Below are 27,300 nucleotides of genomic sequence, written 5' to 3' on the forward strand. Positions count from 1 at the left end.
GGAAAAGATAATGACAAATGTTGGAGAGGACGTGGGAAAACTGGGACACTGATGCATTGTTGGTGGACTTGTGAACTGAGCCAACCATTCTGGAAACCAATTTGGAACTGTGATCAAAAAGTTATCAAATTGTGCATACCCTTTGATCCAGCAGTGTCTCTACTGAGTCTGTATCCAAAAGAGATCTTAAAGAAGTGACCCACATGTGCAAAAATGTTTGTGGCAGCCCTTTTTGTACTGGCAAGGGACTGAAACCTGAATGGATGCCCAACAATTGGGGAATGGCTGAATAAGTTATCTTCTATGAATGCTATGGAATATTATTCTTCTTTAAGACACAATCAGGAGGATTATTTCAGAGAGGTCTAGAGAGACTTAACAGGAACTTATGCTGAGTGAGATGAGCAGAACCAGGAGATCATTGTACACGGCAATAGCAAGACTATATGATGATCAGTTCTGACGGACATGGCTCTTTTTAGCAATGAGATGATTCAGGCCTGTTCCAATGGTCTTGTGATTGAAAAGCCATCTACACCCAGAGAGAGGCTGTGGGGACTGAGTGAGATCACAACATAGCATTCTCATTCCTTTTGTTGTTGTCCACTTGCATTTTATTTTTTTACTCATTTTTTCCCTTTAGATTTGATTTTTCTTATACAGCAAGGTAATTGCATAAATATGTATGCATATTTGGATGTAACATGTATTTTAACATGCTTGACATATATTGGATTGCTTGCCATCTAGGTGAGGCAGTGTGGGGAAGGGGAGAATTTGAAACACAAAGTTTTGCAAGGGTTAATGTTGAAAAATTATCCACGCATATGTTCTGAAAATAAAAAGCAGTTAGGTGATGCAGTGGATAGAGCACCAACCCTGAAATCAGGGGGATCTGAGTTCAAATATGACCTTGGACACTTAATACTTCCTAACTGCGTGACCCTGGGCAAGTCACTTCCCTCAGCAGAAAAAAAGAAAAAGTTTTAATAATAATAATAAAAAAAGAAATAACCCTACATTCTAGTTTTGACACTGGCTGTGTGACTCTGGGCAGCTACCTTTTCTCTGAGTCTCAGTTCTGATCTATTAAAGGGGACAGTGATGCTTTGTACCTCCCAGGGATAGAGGGAAGCTCAAATGAGATGATATAGGTAACATAGGATTGGAAAACTGTGAAAGTGGTGCATTGGAGGTGGGGATTAATACAAAATCTGGTCATAAAGAGTCTAAGCGGAGCATTTATAGGAGTATAGAGTTGGAAGTCGCTACAGAGGCCATCTAATATGATCCTTTTATTTTACTAAAAAAAAAAAATTAAATTAAAAAAAAATACTGAGGCCATGAAAGATTTGTTGACTTGCTTAAAGTCACATATAAGACCATAGGCCTTGAAGTGAAATGCACTCAGATCCTCCATGTTATCTACCCCTTCAATTAACAGATAAGATAACACATATCTTAAGTGCACCTTAAGTGCATCATAAGTCATAAATCAAGGGCTAGAAATAATCTCATAAATGGGGGGAAGCCTTTGCTTACAGATTAATTATTTAAAAACTGAGACCATTGAATGACTTGGCCAAAGATGGACAGACAGCAGGCTGCCCATCCAGGACTGGGAGCCAAGTACCCTCATGCTGACACATCTGTGTTTGGGACCCTCTTCTCCACTGGAATCCTAGTGAAGTTGATGTCTCTTGATTGGACCATAAGCCAAGCTGAACATTTCTAAATCGGTCCCTCCCCCAGCCCTGTTTCCTGCCTGAATGTCTAAGCCCTCTTTGTTCTTTCTCCCCAGGTCAGGATCGCAGCGAAGCCACTTTAATAAAGAGGTTCAAGGGTGAAGGCGTCCGGTACAAGGCCAAGCTGATTGGCATTGATGAAGTTTCTGCCGCACGGGGAGACAAGTTATGTCAAGATTCCATGATGAAGCTCAAGGTACCTAGAACCAGATAGGCGTTCATTTCTTCTGACAGGGAGAGGGGGAGATGGGATGGTTTTTCACAATGCAGGTCATTTGTGACTATAAGAATACAATGAACTTACATTCACATCAACTTTCTAAGGCTTGAAAAGCGCTTTGATTTAATTCATGGCTTTAGAGAAATTGGCATGGTGGGGAACCATTCATTTCAAGTCACAGGACCCGAGTTCTAATCCCAATTCCACTTCTTTGTATAACCTTTTAGATCCTGAGTTTCTTCCTTTGTACAGGTACTTCTCAGGTACGGTAGTATGAATCCTTGAAGTGGTCACATCCTTCGGATTCAAACCATATATTTCCATTGGGATGGAATCAGTGACTATATTTTATAAAACAATTTTGAGAGGTATAAATCCGAATATATGTGACAACTTTGTGGGATTTATTATTGGCACAAATCAGTATGGGATTGGACTAAATGATCACCAATGTCCCATCCAGCTCCAAACCCAAGAGCCTAATATAGACAATGTATATATGCCATAGGGTTAGCTAGGGAAAATGAGGCAAACTGGCCTTCAGTCCTTTGCGGATCTCTTCATTACAATGGGGGCAATAGTAAAATGAGGTAAGTAAAGAATGGTTGTTAAGAATGGAGAAGGAAAGAAGGAGGAAAAATCAAGGTTTATGGCAGGAGTGACATTATTTGAATTGGAGTTTGAAGACCAAAGAAAGGTTGCGAGTGAAGAGGGAAAATGTTATGCCAGGTATAAATAAGAGCATGAGGTTAGGAAACTCCAGGGTTTTCAGTGTATCAATGGTAATCTAATGTGGCTGAGTAAGAGTGAAGTGGAAAGAAGTAACAATGGGCAAGGGTCTAGAGGTATCTATTAAATGATCAGGCTGGCTTCAATCAGGGGTCTAGCAACTTTTGCTATCTTTATTTCCATATAATTGGTTTATTTTCTAATCCCATGTGTTTTATTCTATGCCCTTAAAAAAAAAACTTTATTCTGAAGATGCCCACTGCCAAAGACTTCACTCCCCTAAAATAGTGAGAACCTTTGAAATAGATGATACCCAAGGTTCTTTCTAATTCCAACATTTAATGTTTTAAAATCCCTCCAGGTCTGATATCTTTTGTCTCTTCCAGATCAGTCATTCTCACCTCTGACATTCCCTATTCTAACGCCCTTCCTCACTTTGATTATACCCTGTTCTAAAATCTTTCCTGGTTCTGATATTCTCTGTTCTAAGTCCCCCTCCCAGAGGTAAGACCCCCTGTTTTCAAGGCCTTTTAGAACCCTAACATTCGTACTCTAAAGTCCTTTCCCAGATTTGATATTCCCCATTCTAAGTTCCTTCCCAAAGATCCCATTATAAAAACCCTCACAACCCTGACATTTTCTGTCTTAAGACCATTCCAAGTTCTAGTAATCTCTTTTCCAAATGCCTTTCCAGAGGTGATATTCTCTTTTCTAGAGTATTCCCAGCACTCTCTCACTCCTTGATCCTAGGATCTGTGCCACATGGTACCGGTCTTTTTCTGAAGCATTATTTTATCATAAATCAGTACAAACTCCTTACATTCTAGCAATAAGCAAGTCATTTCACTGTCAACAGAATCCTGGAAGGTAAAAGCCAAAGATGCTTAACTTGGGCTTTCTTCAAAAAGAAGAAAAAGAAAAATTCAGGCGATGATGTTAATGCTGATGGCATTGTGACATGAGACTCATAACTCTTTCCTCAGTGATCTTGACCTTAATTTGCATTCCATCAGCACTTAAGTCAATCAGCCTTCCTAGGCTAGATTAACAGACAAATGCTCATTATTCTTTTGCTTTAAGTGGGATGGCCAATCTCCCCAACAGCTTTTTAATCTGAGGGTTCATGGTGCCTCTTTTTTTTTTCCTCCACATGTCTAGAGAGCTCAAAATACCATTATCAACACAAAGGAATCATTCAATAAATGACCCCGATGACTTAATTAGTGGATGAATGAATGAATGAATAAATTGCTCACTATCCCCCAAATGAAATGAGAGCCTTGGATCTTAGCTGGATTTCCTAATCTGCACCTGTTGGCATTCTACCAATTCTTCAGAGCCAAGCTCAGATGCAATCTGATTCATCAAGTGCACCTGGACTCCTCGCGTCCTGTCCACCTAGAAGTGATCTTTCCTTTCTACAGACTCATCAGACTTCTCTTACTCTGCTTTGTTTTCCATACTAACACGGCTAAGTTTCATTTTTTATGACTAAATTACATTTCTCCTAATAGACTCTTGTATGCTGTGGAAAGAGACTCTTGTGTACTGTGGTTTACTCTTTGCATTTCCCCATATTCTAATATATTTCCTTAACTTAACAGACCTTCTTAGTAAATCATGGGATATCAGAATTGGACACGTCTCCTCCCAAGATCATTTAATTCAAACCTTTTATTTGACATGTAGGGCAACTGAGGCTTAGTGAAATGAATTGCCTATTCAAGGTCAAATCATCAGTTAATGGAAAGGGCAGGACTAGAAGCCAATGCTCCTGTTTCCTGCCTCGGTGTGTCTTTAGGAAACACCACAGTATTTTCTCAATAAAAAAGTAAATGAATAAATAAATAAATGGGTGAATTAGTAAATAGATGATTATAAGAGTTGTTGATATTTATATAGCACTTTGAAATATTCAAATCACTTCACATATGTGTATATATATTTATGTATATATATATATATATATGTGTGTGTGTATATATGTGTGTGCGTATGTATGTGTATATATGCATATACTTACATGTGTGCATGTTTTTATATGTACATACTTATGTGTGTATGTTTATAAATGCACATACAGATATGTGTATGTTTGTGTTTGTACATACATGTGCATGTATATATGTATATGCACACATATGTGCTTGTGTGCGCACATATCTGTATTGTATGTTTATATATGTGTATGTTTATGTATATACATATTTGTGTGTGTTTGTGTATATATATATATATATACATATATGTGTATGTATATGTATATATGTATATGTAAAGGGTTTTTTTGATGGTAAAATGGGGATGGAAGAATGAATGAAGATTGAAGGAATGAGGCAATATGTATAATCTGGTGTCAGAGATTAATAGAATCCCAGATCTCAAACAAGAAGGGGATTTAGTGAATTATCTACTCTGACTGTCTCATTTTACAATAGAGGAAATTGAGACCAGGAAAGTTTGAGTAGTCACCCCGCTAGGGTGTTGCAGAGCCAGGGTCTGAAACCAGTTTTCCTCTTGCATATCCAGCTGCGTTTCTATCAGACTAAGATGTCAACCTTTTAGAATTTGCAAAATGGGCCATGAGAGAATAAAAGGGCCAACGAGACTAGTACTGAAGTAGAGAATCGTCATCCACGGGTTGATGGTATCTGACCTACCTTAGGGGGCCCCTCTGCAGCAAAGCTACCAGAGAAGAGCCAAGAAAATGCTGAACTCAAACCCTGTCCTTTCTCTCCGCAGGGAGTTGTCGCTGGAGCCCGTTCCAAAGGAGAACACAAACAGAAAATCTTTTTAACCATCTCCTTTGGAGGAATCAAAATCTTTGATGAAAAGACAGGAGTAAGTAAAAGAATGATATGACAGAACAGGATTGAATTTATTGACAGATGTGCCCTTAAAAGCCTTCCCTCGCTGCTCAGCAATCTCCAATCCGCATAAACACACATAAGGCAGCTGACAAACTTGATAAGCTGGGCTCGTCCATCACAGAGAGCCTCTTTACTGAGTGAGGTGGGAGGAGATTGTGCGGCGTTGGGGTAGCGTGCGTTATGCTCAAAATTCTATGGGACCCTTGTCCTTTAATGGGAGATTGATAGAGTTAGATGAGTTGGGGGGAAATGGCACCGTTTATAGGAAATTTCCATCCATATTTGCCATATTAACCATGGATACTCAGCAAAGCCTTTCTCCTCAATGTCAATGAATTCTGACACTCAGGTTTAACCTCCAGTACCTTGAAATTGGTGTAATTTCAGCAAGGGAATTGGGCTCTTAATCTTTAAAAACCCCAAATCCATCACTTTGTGACTAGGAAAGGAGAGGGCGGATGTGTTCTTTGGGCCTGCCAAAGATGGGGTGGGATGGAGTTCTGGGTTTGCTGCCTTCAAAGTAGCTTTTCATGCTCTGACTCACCCGCAGTTTTTGGCTCAGTGGTTCCTGGAATCGTTAATTTGGAACTAGAAGGGATTTTAGAGGCTATTTGATACAAGCTACTCGTTTTTATACATAAGGAAATTAAGACACCTGGAGTCATAATGATATGTACAAGATCAAGAGATAAATGTGTTAAAGTCATCATTTGAACCCAATTCTCTGACTCCGTATACTGCACCCACCAAGGTTTGACCAAAGAGTTTAAATAAGTTGAGATGAAATCTTCAGGTTTTTCTTGGAGGTGGTCTTTTGGTAAAGAATTGCTCGCTCTTTTTCCCTTGAAGAAAGAATGGACAATGAGAAAGTAGGGGTATCTGGAGGTTCGGGAGGGTAAAAACAGGAAGGAAGAAGATCTGGACAAAGTTGATCTGCTTTACAGTGAGGTCCAAGGACCCCTCAATAATATCTTTACTATTATTAGCAGGCCAAATTTCCTATATCTTTGAAGGTGAAAAATATCCAGAATGGGGGATGGGAAGCTTTCCTTTTGCCCAGAGATACCTTTGGAAAAGATCTGCCTTACCCCCGCCTTTATTCATCCCCACCGTGGCAGGAGGGCATGAGTTTGTAGTTATTATTGTTGTCTCCAGGAAGAGAGAAAAAAAAGAAAAAGGAAAAGGAAACATTAGCAGACCAAAGCTCTCCCTAGAATTTAAAAACAAAAAGCTGTCAGAGATATTGATCCCAATTAAAGAGATTGGTTACAGCAATTTACACCCTGTCTCCAATTTCAAAGGGCCTTTGATCCCAATCCTTATATGATTAACTTTCTTTTTTTGAATTGTTAACATGGGGTGGAAATGACTCTCAATTGAGGACTCTTCATATTATGGGATATCTAGTTATCACTATATCAAAGAGATTAAAATGGCTGTTAAAGCTGTGCCCTGTTCTAGAGAAGCTTCCCTATCCACGCATGTATGCATCCACACCTGTCTAAAGCTCTCCCAACAACATTCTAATCGACTTCATGCTTCCCTGTGCTCGTGGCTTATCTCCCCTTTTCTAGGCTGCGAAAGGTCTTTAAGAGAAGGGACTTGTAAAAAATTGACCTTGAATTACTTCTCTCATGGTCCTCTCAGCACCTGGCACAAACTTGGAAGGATACAGAACCTCAGAGCTGAATAGAGAGTCAGTCTTGAAATCAAGATGTCCCAGATTGAAGCTCAGTCTCTGATCCCAATTGTTTGTATGACCCCTAGCATGTTCCTTAACTCCCCCAGGCCCTGAACATCTCTAATAGCTTAAGTTGCACAAGCTTATGCCAGTAAAATAACAGGTCCAGACACCTCCAAAATCTTGTAGGTGTCTCTATTCCCTTTCTTCTTGCTGATCTCAATCCATCCACATGTTCTTTTGCCCTATTTTAATTGTCCTTAAAAGACCTACTCAATTTTCTGAAGACTTTCACCAAATCTTATAGTTCCATATATGCTTATGATGGGAACATTACAAATGATGAATGAATGAATACATATGTACAATTGACTTGATATCGAGTGCCCGTTGCCATCCAAATTGCCCACTTTTGGATGCTCCAGTATTTGAACCTCAGTGAATCCATGGTTGGGGATCTTATTAATGAGTGGGCTTCCTGAAATGTGCATCGTGGGATTGTAGATTGAAGATTCCTTGATAATGTGAAGACTATCCAGATGACGGCAGAAAAAATAGTGAAGATCTTGAGAATATTCCATCTGAGGGATGTAGAGAGGTTTGAGGGACTAGGGGTATTAAATCTGAAGAAATGATGATATGAGGAGAAAAGAACATCTATTTATTGAAATGCTTCAAGAATTCTCACATAGAGAAGGGATTCTTCTTTGATTACAGTGGGTGGAATTAGGAGCAATGGGTAGAAGTGGCCCGAAAACAAGAAAGAGCTTCCAAAAAGTGTGAGCCATCCCAGAGTGGCTCCTAATCCACCACCCCTGGAAAAACCTGGAAAAAAGGACCTCTTGTTTATTGTGTTGCCAGGGATTGGAGTGCGTATTATTGTCCGTGATTGGGTTGAATGATATCTTCTGAGGTCCCTTCCAAATCCTAGCATCTGCAATTCTGGGAACTTGAATGAGACACTTCTAGAATCATTATAATAGAGACAGCAGAGGATCATGGGTGTTCTTAGAGCCAGGCAATAGCTCTTACCTCTGATGTATCTAGCACAGTAGAAGCTTAATAACCACTTGATTAATTAGCATGTCAGTAAATTATTTACTATCTGAGCTTTTGTCTTAGAAGATAGGAATAATCCATGTGATCTCTGAGGTTGCTTCTGCTTTTCAATTCCTGGGAATCTAAGAAGGGTTATTGTTATTGTTGTTTGGGTTGGTTTGGTTTGGTTCTGGTTTTTAGAATGGCCCCTTATCTGCACAAAATTTCCATACCTTGCAGTGTCTGCTGTCCACTGACAGTGCTTCCTCAGACCCAGCAACCGCCAGAGATTCATTTTAATATAAAAGAGACAAAACATTCAAGAGGAAAAATAATTTAGGTGCCTGTGTGTTTAGTGTCTTGTTGGATGATATTGGATTTTAATTTATCACAATAAAAAATCAATTTGCAGTTCAAAACCAACACATTTTTAAAAATTGGCCCTGTCAGGGACCTGACGCCAGAGAGATAATTTAGAGGATCAATTTCATAATTCATCATTAAAGAAAAAAGGTGGGTTTGAATTACCGTTGAACCTCATTGGGCTTTAGGGCCTGAGGACACGAGGATTGACATGCTAAATTCAAAAAACTCAGTGATAAACTGGAGCACTCCCATCATCCAGGAGTGGGGTGAGACTGAAAACTTTGTCATATGAAACACTGATTAAGAAGATGGAGACAGCTGGCCTGGAGAAAAGGCTCCAGGAGGTTGGGAAGGCAGCAGTTGGCAATTAGAGGAGAAGATACAACAATCCCTGTTTTCAAGTATTTAAAGAGCTCTGCTTGGATAAGGGACAAATCTGAGAGTGATGGGGGTGAAGTACAGAGAAGCAGGTCTTTGTAAGTTGGTGCAAGAGCAACCTCTCCTATCACTGGAGCCATCCTAAAAGGCAATGGGCTGTGTTGAAAGGTAATGAGTTCCCTAGAGCTAGAGTTCTCCAAGCGAAAGTTGGCTGATCATCTGCAGAGGGAATTCCTGTTCAAGAATAAGATTGCTCCAGATATCATCCAAGTCCTTTTTTTAGTCTAATACTCTGTTTTGCTCTGTGATCTTCATCAGTCATCTTCACCCTGTCCATCTTAAACAGAAGGCTCATTTACCGCCCAATTTGGGGGGGGGAGGAAGATTTAAATCCCAGGCCATTTCTAGAGTAATAATTAACATTTATGTAGCCCTTTATGATACTTATTCTTGCTTCCTAACAAACTTCTTGTGAGATAGGTAGGCAAGTATTTATACTTCCATTTTACAAATAAAGAAAATGAAGGTCATAGTAGATAAATCATTTGCCCCTGGACATAAGGCAAAAATAAATGAAAGAATTGGAATGAAATATTACTCATTAAACCAGGGATTCTCAAACTATGGCCCGCGGGCCAGATTTGGCCAACTGAGGACATTTATGCAGCCCACTGGGTTATGGCAAATGGGCTGAGGGGCGGAGACAGAGTGTGAGCTTTTGTTTTTACTATAGTCCGGCCCTCCAATAGTCTGAGGGACAGTGAACTGGCCCCCTATTTAAAAAGTTTTAAACCAAGATTCATGGAACCTAAAATCACCTATTGATTTAAGCAGGGCACTCTTTGAGAACTTAGATGGGGAAAAACTAAATCTTTTTTATCCTCACCCCCATCTGGGGTTTTATTGGCAGAGATATCAGAGTGGTTTGTCATTTCCTCTGCTAGCTCATTTTACAGGTGAGGGAACTGAGACAAACAGGGTTAAGTGACTCGCTCAGGCTCACAAAGGTGACATCATATAGCCAACTGCCACCTCCCGTCCTCCTGGAGACTTTCTAACTTCAGATCCAACACTTTATCCCTCTTACTACAGCCTCCAAATGTAGCCTCACCATGCTAAGGATGAAGCTGTGGATTTATTGCAAGTGCTGCAATGGCTGAGTTCAGACAGCCTTAGATTACTACCTTCTCCCTTGGCCAGACCTTATCCTCAGAGATTTCTCCATCTACCCAAGAGCTTTCCCTGGCCAATAAAACCATTGCCTTAGACATTATTGCTTTGAAGAGATTATTGAATGTCTACTTCAACTCTATCCCTCAGTTTAGGAAACTGAGGAAAATAAAGCTTCACTGACTTGCCCAGGGAATATAGCTAATAAAGATGTGGAATAAAATTTGAAGTTAAGTCTTCCTGACTCCAGAACAGAACTCCATCTACTATGCTAACTAGCTACATTGAGATGGATAGCGTGTCCATTATCGTAGAGGTAATAGGCCCTCCTGAAGTATCATGTTCTGTTGTGGTGCAATCTTTTAAGCAAGTGTCTAAGAAGCTGGGGAAGGCCCAAGAGAGCACATCAAGTTGGTGGAAGGCTTTTAAACCTGGATTATAGGTGAATTCACAAGTGAACTGAGGAGATTTAAATTGGGGAAGAGAAAGCTCAGAGGAAACTTTATGACTTGTCTTCAGAGACATGTAGGATCATCTAATGGAAGAGAAATCAGCAATTATTTTTGAATCAGCCTTTATTCTGCTTAACTTCAAGGTCAGACTCAATAACAGTGCAGGGAAGCCACAGAGAAGTCAATTAGCTATAGAAGGTTTGCAAAGCACTTTGCATATATTCTCTCATTTGATCTCAACAGCAGTGCTGAGAGATAGGCACTAATATTGGCTCCATTTTACAGAGGAGGAAAACTAAACGTGACAGGGAAAGTAACTTGCCTAGCATCACATATATAAGTAATTGAAGCACAATTTGAATTCTTGCCTTTGTTAATCTAGATCAAATACCCTCACCCCTATGTTAGAGGGCAGCTAGATGGTACCATAGTGCATAGAATGCAGGGTCTCGAGTCAGGAAGATTCATTGTCTTGAGTTCAAATCTTTCCTCAGACATTTACTAGCTGTGTGAGCCTGGGCAAGTCACTTATCCCAGTTTGTTTCAGTTTCCTTATCTGTAAAAGAAACAAAATATTCTAAATGGAAAAATATTCTAAATATTCTAAAATGGGAAAAAAAAAACAACTCAACAACAATAGTTGTTGTCAACAATAGTTATTGTCATCTGACTATGAGCACTGTTTAAAGAGCAGCATTTGGGAAAGCAGGTAGGAAAGGATGTTCTTGATATCCTGAACAGCAAGAACAAAGAGAGGTAGGTTGGAAAGTGTGACCTTATTTGGGGGGAGATCATAATCCAGTTCGCCTGTGTGAAGGGTAGAGTGGGACATAGCACATCCTTACTCTCCTTGGAGATGCTCATCCTCTAATCTGTCTCTAGACCTGCCTTCTTCCTCTCTATCCAGGAGCAAAATCAATCCACCTGCTGGTTCCCTCACTGCAACTTAATTACCTAATATTCTCAGGGAGATTCATATTTTAAAAGTGACCCCCAGAGTAAAAGCCATGTTTAGTCCAAAGAAATGAATCACAAATGGTAGAAAAATAAGCTTCAGTGAGGGAATGGCCTTTCTTGTTGCATCACATCACATCACAAAGACCATCCTTACCTCCTCCTTTACCAGAGTTGGCCATTATCACTCATGTAGCCTGCTTTTTTCTTCATCTATCCCTGCCAAATTTGGAAATTGAAAATCAGGAGGCAACTGACTCTTCTATTACAAATTTAGTAATCATAACTCTTGTTTCTAAAGTGTATGTGTTTTTTTTTTTACTCTCCCATTTTCTCACATCTCTGTGGGAGTAGACAAGGTAAATATATTTATCCCCATTTTACAGAAAAAATCCAGATTTCTAGAGCTTAAGAAATTTGCCTAAACTAAAACTTGAACTCAAAACTTGTTTCCTCAAGTCCAGTGTTCTCTTTATTAATCCACGAATTATCTATTTCCCACATCCTTTAAGGCAGGGGCAGTCTTCTTTTTTGTTATCTCCAGCACTTAGGGCAGTGCCTGCTACACTGTAGGTGCTTAATCAATGTTTGTTGACTGAGTGTTGATTGACTATCTTAGGAAAGGAGGAAAACATTGGAAGAGAAAAGATAACCAGAGAATAGAGAAATAAATTTTGAAATCAGAGTTTCACCCAAAATCCAGGAGCTGGGGTATGCTATTAATCATGTTGTCCACTTGGCTTTTTCTGGCTTTATTTCAGTAGCTGATTACTTTATCTGGAGCCTGGGGTTTATTGCCTGGCTATCAGAGCCATTTATTTTAAATTTTAATTTAAAACTCATTTTCATTGACTGTGTCTTGGTTACTTAATAAGAGATTCTATTTTTACAGATTGGTTTGTTAAAGGATCTGTTTGTATTGAAAAACTAATGCTGTAATTATACTGAGCACCAAGCTATCTCTTTGTGGTTTTTTTTCTCCAAGTATTTTACATTGCCTAATTCGTGTGAGTGCTGCAGGAGCCAGAGCTGCATTTTCTTCATGTATTAACCCAGTGGAAACTTTGAGCACAGAAAAGCTGAGTTTTAGTCAAGGTCAAGGCTTGACAAACCTGGATGGAAGTGGAAACTTCCTTTTTGGAGATAGTTTTGAAAAGGAGGTTTTCCTTAGTCAGATTATTAACAACTGGTCTTATGAGATGGCAGACATTAAACTTCAGAGAGGAAAAGGTCGTTGGAAAATAGGACATGAGAACAATGGACATAGAACATCAAACTGAGTTTAGACCACAAACTGTCAGACTAGGAAGGAACCTTAGAACACAGAAAGTTAGATCTTGTAGGATCTTGGAGAACAGAATGTCAGAGCTGAAAGGTATATCAGAACATAGGATTTTAGAGCTGGGACAATGATATCCTGATCCTGCTCATTTCACTTAGCATCAGGTGATGTCTCTCCAGGCCTCTCTGACATCATCCTGCTGATCGTTTCTTATAGAACAATAATATCCCATCACATTCATGGATCATAACTTATTCAGCCAGTCTCCAAATGATGGGCATCCACTCAATTTCTAGTTTCTTGCCACTAGAAAAAGAGTAGCTACAAACATTATGCAGGTCCTCTTTCTTTTTAATGATCTCTGTGGGATACAGGCTCAGTAGAGACACTGCTGGATTAAAGGGTATGCACAATTTGATAGCCCTTTAAATCATATCATAGCTCCAAATTGCTCTCCAGAATGATTGGATCAGTTCACAACTCCACCAACAATGTATTAGTGCCCCAATTTCCCCACATCCCCTCTGACTTTTCATCATTATCTTTTCCTGGCATCTTAGGCAATCTGAGAGGTTGGTAGTGGTACCTCAGAGTTGCCTTAATTTGCATTTTTTCTAATCAACAGGGTATCATCAGTTTGAACATACTTATTCCTAAGAGATGAATAATATTGACTGGAGCTAATGAAACAGTGATTTAGAGCATTTTTTTCATATGACTACAAATGGATTTAATTTCTTCATCAGAAAATCTTCTTTTCATATCTTTTGACCAGAATTGCACATATTCAACCAATAATGATTAGCTTTCTGTCTATGGCTGGAGGGGAGGGAAAAAATCTGGAACACAAGGTTTGGAAAGGTGAATGTTGAAAACCATCTATGCATGCAATTGGTAAAATAAATTTTAAAAACATATTATTTCCATTTGGCTTTCACAAAACTGAGGCAGAGAAAGATTAATTGACTTGGTCAGGGTCACAAATCTGATAGCTCTCCCCCCCCCCCCCAAGGCTGGGGTTAAGTGACTTGCCCAGGGTCACACAGCCAGGAAGTGTTAAGTGTCTGAGATCAAATTTGAACTCAGGTCCTCCTGAATTCAGGGCTGGTGCTCTATTCACTGCGCCACCTAGCTGCCCCCATCTGATAGCTGTCTTAAACCAGATTTGAACTCTCATCTTACTGACTGCAGCCCCTGCACCCAATCCATTGTATCATTTATAATATTATGTTCAAATAGAAAGTATAGCATGTTGGAGCTGGAGGCATATTAGAATATAGAATGTTAGAAATGAAAGGTATTTTAGAACAAAGAATGTTAGGACATTTGAAATAAAATATCAGAAAAAGACATGATCTTAGAACTGGTCTTGTTCCCTTCAGGAGAAACAAGGGAGCCAGGAGGAAGAATTTATTTAGTGGGTAGTGAAGATGATGATTTCATCACATGACTTTCTTGTTTCTTTCTTTTATCCCTGTCTGCAAAAACTGGTTGCTGGGAGGCTAACCCAATTATCCTCTTGGGAGATGGGATTGGATTTTTGTTGTTGTCATATATAAAATGTAAATTTTAAGTAAGAGGTTCTCAGAGTACATACTATACTTCCTTCTGACCAGCACTTTCCCCCTGAACGCCAAGATCATCTGTCCCTGCCTAAAACCTTTGGCTGTGACTGTGAGCTCTGCCAATCAAAATTACCTTTGGGTCACAACATGGAAGGCCCCCGGCCTCATTAGCTGTGCCCGGATGACACTGCCACGGGGTTCCATCTGTAACCTTCTTTCATGGTGGATTGGCTTAACCTTCCAGTTAGGAAAACTGTTATGCAAATGTCTTTAATGAGCATAAGAAGTCCCTGGCACTAAATTAAACCATCAGTGCCTAATTTTGCTACATGTCATGTGCATATTTATATGATCAATATATGTATCTCTGTATATATTATTTTGTTTATTTTATCTGTGTATTGCTTATATAATATAGTCCATGTAATTATATAATATATAGTATTAATGTCTATGTGTGAGATTATATAAACAAATGTATCTAGATAGTAAATTTGCATACATATATGTATATATAGAGATATATATGTATCTATAAACATATATGCATATCTAAATATATATGTGTATATATAAACATGTGTATATATACATATATATTTATTTATATAATATATCTACATATTTATATACAAATATAAATATATATATATATGCACACACACAAATAAGGTATTTATTATGAGTATTACAAGTATTCTGGAAGCCAGAGGAAAAAGGATGCTCAGCCATGATGAAGAAGGTCACTGGTACCTGCTCAGAAAGGACTTCCCAAGATGCTTAGGATGTGAGCTCCTTGAGAGTGGAGATTGCTTCCTTCTCCGTATTTGTAATTCCCCAGGGCCTGGCACATAGTCAACACTTAATGAATGTCTGTTGAGTGATTGCCGGGGCCAAACAAACAAGCTGTGGTTGGAGCCTCAATCTCTCTTCTTAGTCCTGCCCTTTGACTTTGGATTGGGATCAACAGTCAGGGCCTTTATGTGTTTCCCATTGATTCATTTGACCTGACTTGGTAGCCATCTTTAAATTCCTTTTTTTTAAATAATAGATTAGTGAGCTTCCTCCCAGACACTTTGGAAAGCTTGCTCACTCTAGGCCTAAAGGAGAGGGTCAGAAGCAGTTACATTCCCATGTACTGGGAAGAATGGTAGATTTGGGACTAAGGTCTAGGCTATTACACTGATTGTGTAGCTTCACGAAAATTACTTTGCCACTGTGTATTCTGGTTTTCCCCTCTCTAAAATGAGCAGATTTGCTTATATGGCTTCTAAGATCCCTTTTAAATCTGTGATACAGAGAATTTCAAATTTGAAATTACATTTTAAATTGTGAACACTAACACAAATCTTGCAAGAGCTTTTCCAAACTTAAGATTTTATGATTTTGAATTTCTTCTTTCTGAGCTGGGGGATCGCAGCTTTCGACCCCTGATACCCCATCAACGTCTTTGTTCATTAGGCCTTTATTGCCGTGGAGGAGGTGGGCTGTATCATCAGGTTGAACATACTTATTTCTAAGAGGTAAAGAGTATTGACTGGAGTCAGTGAAACTAGGTTAAATCTCTCCTCTGTTTTAGAGTCTCCATTTCCTCTTTTATAAAATGAGAAAGTTGAATCAGATTGCTTCTGAAATCCCCCTCCTACAAACACACACCTTGAAATCTATGACCCTATAAAGTCACTTCAGCTTGTAAAGCATGAGGGTGGGCTCCGGGATAGTCACAATATCCCTGTGAATCTGTGAGCTGATCGATTTGGATGTTACCCCCAAACAACACGATTACAACCATGACTGCCTAATGTAGGTGACTGCCATCAGCAACATCCCCTAAAGTCATCAGAGGAGGTTTATCCACAATGCTGGAGACCCTGACAGCTTTCTCCTAATCCCTGAAAACCTCCATGGCTCCTCAGTCATTCTCCCAAGGATCTCTCTCACCCTGTGACCAGCCCTGCTCACTTCTTTCTCAGGTACCTGTTTCCTTGATGACATCTTCTGCTCCAATTCCTCACTCTCTTTTGTTACATGTTGCATAAAGACCCTTGAAATGAAACTGGTTTTGCCCTCATTGAGCTTACAATCCAAATAACTGTACCACAAGCTAGAACATTATGTTATTATATATCATAATAATCATTAATATACCTAAGAGATCAGTTTGTTCAACATCAGCACATTGAGGGAAAGGACCGATTTATTTTTATTTTTGTTATCTCTAGTGCCTGATATGTTGTGGGCACTTTTGTTGGCATCTAGGTGGCTTAGTGAGAAAAGGGCTGCAATCAAAAAGTTTGCAATGGACCCTGACCATGCTGCTTAACCTCCACTTGCCTCAGTTTCCTCATCCACAAAATGAGATTTAGTAGGTAGAGTCCATGTGGATAGAATTGGAGGGCGGAAGCCCTAGTTTGAATCTTGTCTCAGATACTCCCTCCAATAAAGAGATTCTGATTATATTAGTTAACTGCCTTCTGCCTCAGTTTCCTCATCCACAAAATGAAGTATACTAGGTAGAGTCCATGTGGATAGAATTGAAGGGCAGAAGCCCTAGTTGGAATCTTGCCTCAGATACTCCCTCCAATAAAGAGGCTCTGATTATACTAGTTACTGCCTTCTGCCTCAGTTTCCTCATCCACAAAATGAAGTGTACTAGATAGAATCCATGTGGATAGAATTGGAGGGCAAAGTCCTGGTTTGAATCTTGCCTCAGATACTCCCTCCAATAAAAAGACTCTGATTATACTAGCTAACCGCCTTCTGCCTCAGTTTCCTCATCTATAAAATGAGATGGTGAATAGAGTACTAGAACCACTGGAATTGGAGGATGGAAAATCTGGGTTTGATTCCTGCCTCAGGCACTCTGAAGTTTAGAGGGCTGCTTAGTTTTTCTCTGCCTTGCTACCTTCAGATGCAAAGGGAGACAGTTGAACTTAACGGTCCCCACGTCTGATTCCAAATCTGTAATCTTTTGAGTTGGCTAAAGTGAGAGCAAGAGAATATTTTGGTCAGAAAGTGGATTATGTGCTTATTGAAGACATGCATCCTTAAAGACTGAACCTTCCTTGTAGCTTCCTCAAACCCACTGCTGGAAGCACACCAGAACCAGCAAAAACAGATCAGATAAGACACCAATCACTCTCATATATGTCAAACTGAAAAAACAAAGATTTAGGGGAAAATAGTCACTTCTGTTTGGAGGACAGGGAAGCAGACCAGGGCCGTACTCCATACAGTCCTAGTAAGACTTTTTCCAAAGAAAATGATGGTTTTCAGAAAGAAGATCACCTCCAGAATCAGTGCACCTTGGTTCAGATTCTACTATTGGCTCCCATTTGCATAGATGACCTTCATGAGCCATTTAAATTCCCTGTGCCGCATTTCCTCATTTGTAAACAGAAGGGGTTGCGACTGACAGTCTCTGAGGTCCCCTGCAGCCCAAGATGCTATTGGATAATAGGCTAGCTTCCCAAGGGCAGTACCCGTGCCGACACAGAAAGCTCCCTCTCTGTTAGCGCAGTGGCGGCCGTCAGGAATATGGCAGCCTGGTGGAGGGTGGACAAGATGATTTAATAAGCCCATTCTTGCTCTAATTGCTAATCTTCTCCATAGGGAAGTCCCTCTCACTTGTCTGCATTATAAACTCCATCAATTTGTTTGTCTGTCCATTAAAACTGCCTGGGTGCTAGCAGGCTGCTGGAATAAGGTCTCTGTTCGAAGTCTGTGGGGGGGCCTATTAAAAAGCTATGATAAGACGGATGCTTTTGACACTTTATTACTGTGTATATAAAACACAAGGGACAACAGTGAAATAGATGCCTGGAGAGGATGGATGACTGGCCCTGTAATTGATAAAGTCTCCTCTAATAAGGGGGCTGGAAGCAAGATCCCTGGAAGACTACAGGGCACAGTGTGAAGAATCTTGACTTGCAAGTCACAGCACCTGAGTTCAAATCCCAGTGCTGCTTTTTATTAGTCTTGTGATCTTAGGAAAGTACTTTAAAATCTCTGAGTTTTGATTTTTTAATTTTTAAAATGAAGAATTAAATAATGAATTTTTTTAAAAGCATCTCAAACTTTCATTATATTCTAGGCACTGTGCTTAGCCTTAGGGCTAAAAATATTAAAGAAAGAAATAAAAAAGAGACAACAACTGCCCTCAAGGAACTTATATGCTAATAAGAAAAATAGCACATATAGAGTAATAGTGACCATGGAAGAATATCCTCTAAATATTTCATCTCGCTGGCTCAAAGGAAGATGACCTTAATTTAACCGAGGTTTCGCTACCAATAGTAATTTTCTGATCCTGATAGTCCTATTTCTACAACACTTTAAGCTTTACAAAAATAATTTTCTGATCCTGATAGTTCTATTTCTACAATACTTTAAGTTTTACAAAAATCTTTTCCTAATCTGGAACATAGGGTTTTGAAAAGATGAAGGTTGTTAACTACCCTTGCATGTATTTGGAAAAATAAAATACAATTTTAAAAAAAATGACCCTCAAAAGTCTTTTTCTTCCCACATTTCCATGAGGTAATGAGAGAGAGCACAAATCTCTTCATTTTATAAATGAAACAATGTGAAACTCGAGTGGCCTTAGAGGAAAGGGAATTTCCTGAGTCATGAGTGAAGTAGAGCCATGATTTGGAGCCAAGTCTTCAAATTTCAACTCTCATGCCCTTTCCATGGCTCCATGAATCACTGCCCAAACCTCCCTGGGATGTTATGAAACTCCATTTATAATCTAATTATTGCGTACCTCTCACAGAGTAAGCATTTAATGAATGTTTTATCTATTTATTTATCTAGCCATCCATCTATCCAGTCATCCATCCATCTAACAACAACAATGAACTTGTATAGCATTTACTATGTGCCCAGCACTAGGCTAAACACTTTATGATTAGTATCTTGTTTAATCTACCTTGTTGGAACCACTAGTAATTTGGATATGTGTATACATTGGCCACACACACACACACACACATAAATATAGATTTGTACATATAGGTTTATGTATACAACGTTCTTATGTCTGTAGGAAATGTTTAAGTATATGTAAATGTCAGTTTTCATCCTTATCTATTCATGGTTATATATTATTAGGCCTGGAAAGGACCTTAGAGATTATTTAAGCCGGGGGCAACTGAGCTGCTTCAGGAAATGGGTACGAGGATCAGCGATCACAATGTGTACAGTCTCATGAAGATTTATTGAGAGTGATGGGGTAGCTTTGTCTGTTAACGCTCCCAAAATATGCGTTAATGCAAATAACAGTAATTTAATGCTAGCCCCCCCCCCAAAAAAAAGCTTAAGCAACCTTTTAACAAATTTAGTAGTTAGAAACCTACTACTCATCCCAGATGAGTTTTGATCAACTCTACAAAAATGCTGGCGTTGGACAGGCGGAACTACTTTTGAGAATTTATCTAGTATGTTCAATGAAGACACATCTCAATTCTGCCTCCAGGATTTCATCCCTAATGGCCTGGACTCTCAGTTTCTATTTCAGCAGTTTTCATGAAAGAGAATGCATTGAGATGGAGAATAAGACATACACTTTTGGACAATTGTTTTGCTTTATTATGCATAAACTGTCTATATGTGTTACACGTCTTTCTTTTTCTTTATTTTCAGTGGGGTTGGGGAGATGAGGAGAGAAATAAATGCTTTTTAACTGGAAAAATATTGCTATTACTAGTTTTCAAGAAGGAGGAAAGAAAGAGAATTTCCTGTAGACATAAGTCTAGTGAGAGAAAAGAACCAGATGCCTTTGAGACTACTGTTCTGCCACTGAAAATGTGCTTATTTTTCTAAATAATCATAAGACCATAGATTTAAAGATTAAGGGATGTTTGATATTCTCTGGTCCAACTGGCTCATTTAGTAGATAAGAAAGTTGAGACACAGAAAGGTGAAATTAATTGCTTGGGTTCATATAGCTAGCAAGTGTTTGAGAATTAAAACTTAGGTTCAAATACTTCCAAATAGCCCCATCATAAAAAATAAACAAGAAATAAATAAACAAGAAAAAAAAACTTTTCATCAACAAATATCTACTGAGCAAGGGCCAGGTACTAAGTGATGTGGCTGAGATGGCAATATCTAATTCAAAATAAAAATGGGACACATTCACAATGGCCTTTCTCTCTGGCAAAAGGTCAATTTATTTAAAGGAAGAGGTTACAGACATACTGAAGGGATGCAATAAACACTAGGAATGGTAAGTATGGAATAGAGTTGGGAGAGTATTTAGATAAGACTAAGGAAAAAGGTTCCCTGGGGAATGCACAATTAACCATGAGAAAGGACATACTCCATGAAATGGGAAGAAGTCAACATCTGGCAGGTTAGACTGACCAGAGTAAACAAGAATTAGGAGAAGGGCGCTGTGACAGAGAAGGCACCCAGAGGGAGAGAGTACCTTGTAATATATTTAGTCCTGAAGAGAACTTAGCAAAGATCTTTATCTTCAGCAGATCTTTTATAAGGGAAATAAAAAGCATTGGGGGCTTCTTAGGGAAACCAGTGAAGAAAAGACAGGAACTCAGAGGGGGAGGGGTCAGGAGTTGGGATGTACCTGGCTAGAGATATGCTAAAGGATATCTCAAAAGGTTGTTCGAAAATACTCAGAGTTTGGAGGATGGACAATGGGTTTGCTAAAGAGTGCCTTCCCAGAGAGGCTGGGAATTATCTGATAACTATCTCTTCCTGACAGGGAGAGAGAGGAGATTTCATCACTAGATGCTTGAGGCACAAACCTGATCTCAAGGAGATTCCATTTCTTTTGGGGGATAATAACATATGAACCTAGATCTTAACCAGATAGGAAATATCCAGATAACTAGATAGGAAATATATGCAAAAATAAATAGAACATAATTGGGGAATAAATTCAGTAGCAACTAGGGAGATCGGGAAAAATCAGATCTACTAAAAGATCCAAGGGCTTCACCCTCCAGTTGAGTGGGCTGTGTTAGGGCTGCAGATGTGCAGTAGACTCAATCCAGTCCGAGCCCTTATTTGACAGATGAGTAATCCGCAAACCTGAGGGACCCCAGAGTGAGCTTAAGTCAGAACCCAGGTTTCCTAACTCCCCATATCAGAGAGTTTCCCATCATGCTTCCTGAGACTCCCTGAAAATTAGGAGGGCATTGGCAATGTGTCTTTGGGGTTTGGGAAAGTACCCAGGAAAGGATGGAGGAATTAAAGGAATAGTCTTGAGTATATGGTGTTTCCCTGGGCCCCCGGAGGCTTGGCCTTAAGTCCGGCTGCCGCCTCCTCCTCCTCTGCTCCCAAGTGCTAATCGATAACTCCAAATACATCTGATTGACTTCTTGTCAGAGTCCCATTTCATGACAATGGAAAGCGTCTCCTCTAATTTGAAATCTGATTACTGCACGGCAGTACCTCCTTTTTCAGAAATGGGAAAAACATCTTTTTTTTTTTAAATAAAGGGGGGGCCTTTTAGGGTGGGCTGACTTGGATGGGGGGAGCTGTCTCCCTGCCACATCATGTGTGCATTTGCAAGGAGCTGTTTCTGCCAAGCCCCTCTTAAGTTAATCTTTTAAATTACAAGGCCCAAACTTGAAAATACAGCAACGTTGAAAATAACACCATCTGCATTCTATTTTCATTCATTAGGAGCTCTGGAGGAGCCTAATAAAAAATATGAAAGTTCCTAAACAGTATTTATTCCATTTTCTGAGAGATCTGGCATCTCTTCTTTCCAAATAAATCCTGCCTGCAAATTTGGTGCCTGCAAAAACCCCAGCTCCAGTGTGGCAAGGAGGGAATAGATGAGAGTCGTTGGGCTGAGGGTTCCAGGGCCACAGCCCAGCCATGTGAGGTCCCAAAGTGAGGTCATGGGGTTAGTTTCCATAGAAACTCCCTGAGCCATGAACATGTGGGCTCATCACCAAAAATGTTCATCCTTTAAGGAGCAATTCTTTCAGTCAGTAGCCACTGTTTGATTTTTCGTTATTGATAATGGTGATTTTCTTAATTGTTAAGAAAGGAACAACAGAGATCTGTTTGTTTGCCTTTCGGGAAGAATGAGATAAAGACATAGATCATAGATCTCGAACTAAAAGGGATCTTGGAAAGCAGCTAGTCCACTCCCTCTCTTCCACGGAGGAGAAACCAGGCTCAGAGTATTTTAAAGACTTGCCCCAAACCATGGAGGCATTGAGTGACAAACCTGACATTGGAACCCAGATCTTCTGACTTGTAGTGTTATACTTTCAGTAGTGTCCAATCCTTTGTGACCCCATTTGGAGTTTTCTTGGCAAAGACACTGGAGTGCTCTGCCATTTCCTTCTCCAGCATAAGGAAATGGAGCCAACAGGATTCGATGGCTGGCCCAGGATCCTACAGCTTTTAAGAGGCTGGGATCAGACTTGAACTCAGGAAGAGGAATCTTTGGGACACCGGGCCTGTGACACCACTTAGCTTCCCACAAAGCCATCTGTTTTCATAGAAAGAGAACTGTATTATCAATCAGAGTTTGAGTTCTAGCTTAACCATCTACTCATTGTGTGACTTAAATTTCCATGCTTCCCCTTCTGTAACATGAAAGAGTGGAGATAGGATCCTAGGATTATAGAAGACCTCAGAAATCACCCAGTCCAACACTTTTCTTAATAGATGAGGATATTGAGGTCCAGGAATATCCAGTGATTTGCTCATGGAGGTTAAAGTAGTTAAATGTCAGAGGTAGAATGATGTATGGGGAAAGACAGCATAGATTTAAAATTCACAAAGGCCTGGGTTCAAGTCCTGATTTATTAGTTCTTTGACCTCATTACTTTGTAGGATTTAGAAGTAGAAGGGAGCTTAGGGATCATTCAGTCTGATCCTCTTGTTTTAGATGAGGAAACTGAGGAAATAAAGGGAAGCTGTACTGGGAGTCTAGTCAAGGACAGGTTGGATTTGGTGTCGTTTATTGTTTTTTATTGTTTCTCAATATCTCTCCCCAGTTAACTGAAGAAGGTACAAATAAAGGCAAAATGAAGCAAAAGAAAAATAGTCCTTGTTCTCAAGGTGCATTGGGGTTAAAGTAGAAGGGGGCACTGGGCCTGGAATCCAGAAGGCTCCTCTTGCTGAGTTCCAAATCCAGCCTCAGATACTTCCTAGCTGTGTGACCCTGGGCCAGTCATTTTAACTGGCCTCAGTTTGCTCATCTGTAAAGTGAGCTGGAGAAGGAAATGGCATCCATTCTGGTGTCTTTGCCAAGAAAATTCCAAATGGGTCACGAAGAGTCAGGGATTGACCAACCACACACACACACACACACACACACACACACACACACACACACACACACACAAATAGCTATTAGCATAATAGCAATCACAATAATAATAACCAGATTTGAAACAGTGCTTTAAGATTTGCAAAGTAGAATAGGTCTATATGCTAAAAGAGGTTTTTTTTAAGGAAAAGAAGAGGGCTTTTTGTTTTGTTTCTGCTACCAGGCACGTACAAAGACATGGGAGAGGGAGGCTGAGAGGCTGACATGAGCCTCTCTCCATGGGGTTGGTCTGCTTGGCCTGAATTGAAAATAGCATGTGCGTGGCAGGAAGGCCTGCCATGGGGGAGCTGGGATAACCCCTCATGCTCCAAAGCAGTGGCCCTGAACTTGTTCCCCAGGATGATTCCCAGAGGGGTTGACAGCATTTCTGAAGTTGATCATTTTAGTCCAGTTCTGAGCTCCAACATGATCCCAAAATGTGATTTTAGTTTCTCATAAACAAGCGTCAGGCAGGAACAGAGCCAGATTTCCAAATGACAAACCTCTTGTTTTAGTTTATCGATCAGATTTTTAAAAATTCTGGTCAGCTGAAATACTGTCCAACTCGCCTCTAATCTAAAATAGAACAAAAATAAGGGGGAAAAGCAGCCAGTTAATAAACATTTAGTAAGTGCCTACTGTGTACCATATACTGTGCTTTGGAGATGCAAATGACCTGATTTTAAGGAGGCCCCAGTCTAATGAGGGAGGCAGCATGGAATGAATTATAAATAGGAAATAATCAACAAAGAAAAGCAAGAGCATTAAGGGGGAACCTTATAGTAGATAGGGTTTTAGCTGGAGTTGAAGGAAATCAGGGAAGCAAGGAGGCAGAGCTGAGGAAGAAGGAGAATGTTCCAGGCATGGAGAAACACAAGAAGGACACATGGCTAAGTGCAGTCAGATCTCATTGAACAGATTGAAGACCTCTTACCTCTAGTATATAAAATAGCAGCTTAAAGGCCTTCACAGTCAGATTCTAGCTTTTGCTTTTCTAGGCTTATTCACATTGCTCCCCTTCACATACTTTACAATCTAGTCAAAGTGACATCTTTATCACTCCTTTTTGATTTTGTTTTATTTTTTTTTTCTTTTCTGAGGCAACTGGGGTTAAGTGACTTGCCTAGGGTCACACAGCTAAGAAGTGTTATGTGTCTGAGGTCAGATTTGAACTCAGGCCCCCCTGACTTCAGGGCTGGTGCTCTATCTACTGCCCTCCTTTTTGATTTTGCAGAGGCAGCTGGGTGGTACAATGAGTACATTCCACAGGACTTCAAGTCAGTAAGATCTGAATTCAAATTCAACCTCAGACTTTAGTTGTTATATGACCCTAAACAAGTCATTAAACTCTACCTGCCTCAGTTCCATCAACTTTAAACTATGAGAATAGCTCCTGCCCCTAAGGTAGTTGTAAGGACCAAATGAGATAAGATTTGTAAAAGCAGTCTGCACAATGGCTAACACATAGTAGGCACTTAGTAACTGTTTCCTTGCTTCCTGCCCTCTCTGAGTCTTGGTAGCAGTTGTAATTATGCTTCAGAATGTCCTTCCCCTTCGCCTCAATCTCATTGCTTTAGTGCTTAGTCTAGTCAATTTAACTGCTAAGGGCAGCCTGAGATTCTCCTCCTCCCATTGCTAATTATCTCTTCCTAGGAATAGTCTTTGATTTTACTATGTGTATCCCTCTACTTTTCCCTCAGTAGAGTGTAAGCTTCTTGAGGACAGGGACTGTTTGTTGTACAGTTCTTTGTACATAAAAGATGTTTTAATAGTGCCTTCTGGGAGAAAAATGAACAAACATTTAATAAATGCTTTCTTAATTGAATTAAATTGAATGGAATTTTCCTACGCCAAAGCTCAGATGCCAGCAGAGAGTAGAATCATACCTGGCACAAGGAGGGATGGCCTGCCCTGCACAGAAGTGCCCTTCTTTCTCACTGGAAGCCTAAAAGCAGAAGCAAAATTGAGGTTTCTGTGTATTAGATGTACATATCCATTTTAGGAAGTTAAATTACGTTATTTTTCAATTTTTCTATCCTATGACTCTTAGATTACTAAATCAGCCCTTGTGAGATCTTCCATTTCTCCCATACTTGAGGGATTAAAACCAAGAGTGTACAGAAAAGCAAATTTAATCTGTGGGATAGAAGCATAATAGAAATAGAATAATAGAAACTACTAAATTCAAAGGCAGGAAGCGAATGCTAAAAATCAGAGACCTAACAGGATCACAGCTGGAAAGGATCTAAGTAATCATCAAATTCAAAATATATCTGAAAGGACTCCCTCCTTATCAGCTCTTTGATTAGCTAAGCAAGTCACTTTATTTTTCTGTACCTCAACTTCCCCATCTGAAAAATGGACTCAGTGACATTTACACTTCTTAACTCACTGAACTATTATGAGGAAAATGTTTTTATAATACTTACAATATGCTATTTTTATTTCTCAAAAAATCCTGTAATTATTTTCATGTTATGAATTTATTTCTCTCTAATGTGGCTCATAGCTGTCCTGGAACGAGTAGAAAAGAAAAGCTATCCAGGGTCCTGAAATCTCATGTTGGATTTTGGATTTTGTGATTTTCTTTCCTATGCGCTCAGGCAGATTGCAAACTCATCTAGACATTAACATATGGGTCTTAAAAGTCAGGTGGGATCTCAGAGACTTGCACAAGGTCAGTTTCATCATGTGTGTTAGAAATAGAATCTGAACCCAGGTCTCTTCAACTCTGCCAACCCTACCAATCTGCCCATGATGCCATGCTGCCTCTCATAAATGTTCTTTCGATATAAATAAAAAGGCCTTAGTGTGATCAATCTAGGAACAGTGTGAAGCTCAGAGTCAAGCCCTGTTTATTCTAATTGGCTTTTGTAGGCGAGAGTCTGTCCCTGTCCCTGTGGCCCATCTGTTAGGCAGGGAGAGTAATAACTCAGCCCTCCCTGGGAGGTGATGTGAATTCACCCATCCATGATTTAAAGTATTCTGAGCATTTAAATGACACCTGGGGTTATTGATCTCTGAAGTGCAGCAGATTGTGTTCAGAAATTGCTTAATGAGATAATGCTGCTCTTAGAGTTGTGGGGCCTGAGGAAGCAGGTGAAGTAACTGCTTCTCAAAGCCATCGCCCTCTGTCCTCTGTCCTCCCTTCCTTCTCCCCCATCTAAATTACAAAATTACAGCCCTGACCCAAGAGACCTTGCATTTCCCCACTCATCTTTTCATTGCAGCCTTATTGCAATACAACACTGAAAGTTGTCATGAAAGGGTTTTGGTTTCCATTGTAAATCTGTGCAAACTAAGGCTTAGCCAGGTAAAGCCATTTGACAAATTGAGGCATCAGGCTACACTAGAATGAAGACAAGCCCTGGCGTCAGTGGACTTCAGTTTAATCACCACCTCTGTGGCTTATTGGCTCTGGAACTTTAGGCAAGTCACATTACCTTTGTGGGCCTCCATTTCCTCACTTGTACATTGAGGGATTGGATTAAATGTCCCAGAAAGAAGGAAGAAAACAAAATAAATATTTAGTCTGGCACTGTGCTAAGTGGT

The 27,300-nt window shown here is 39.8% G+C and overlaps 1 protein-coding gene across 10 annotated transcripts in view; it reads left to right on the top strand.

Annotated features, from left to right (window-relative positions):
- Positions 1-27,300, top strand: part of DAB1 (DAB adaptor protein 1) — a 1,320,323-nt gene that overhangs the window by 1,174,893 nt on the left and 118,130 nt on the right. For all 10 annotated transcript variants that reach the window (XM_074265817.1, XM_074265819.1, XM_074265820.1 and 7 more), the window contains 2 exons: positions 1,802-1,941; positions 5,437-5,535. In XM_074265817.1, the coding sequence (XP_074121918.1) occupies positions 1,802-1,941; positions 5,437-5,535 (239 nt within the window). The remainder of the gene's footprint in view (positions 1-1,801; positions 1,942-5,436; positions 5,536-27,300) is intronic.

The sequence above is a fragment of the Sminthopsis crassicaudata genome, chromosome 4 (assembly GCF_048593235.1).
Source record: "Sminthopsis crassicaudata isolate SCR6 chromosome 4, ASM4859323v1, whole genome shotgun sequence".
Classification (NCBI taxonomy): Eukaryota; Metazoa; Chordata; class Mammalia; order Dasyuromorphia; family Dasyuridae; genus Sminthopsis; species Sminthopsis crassicaudata.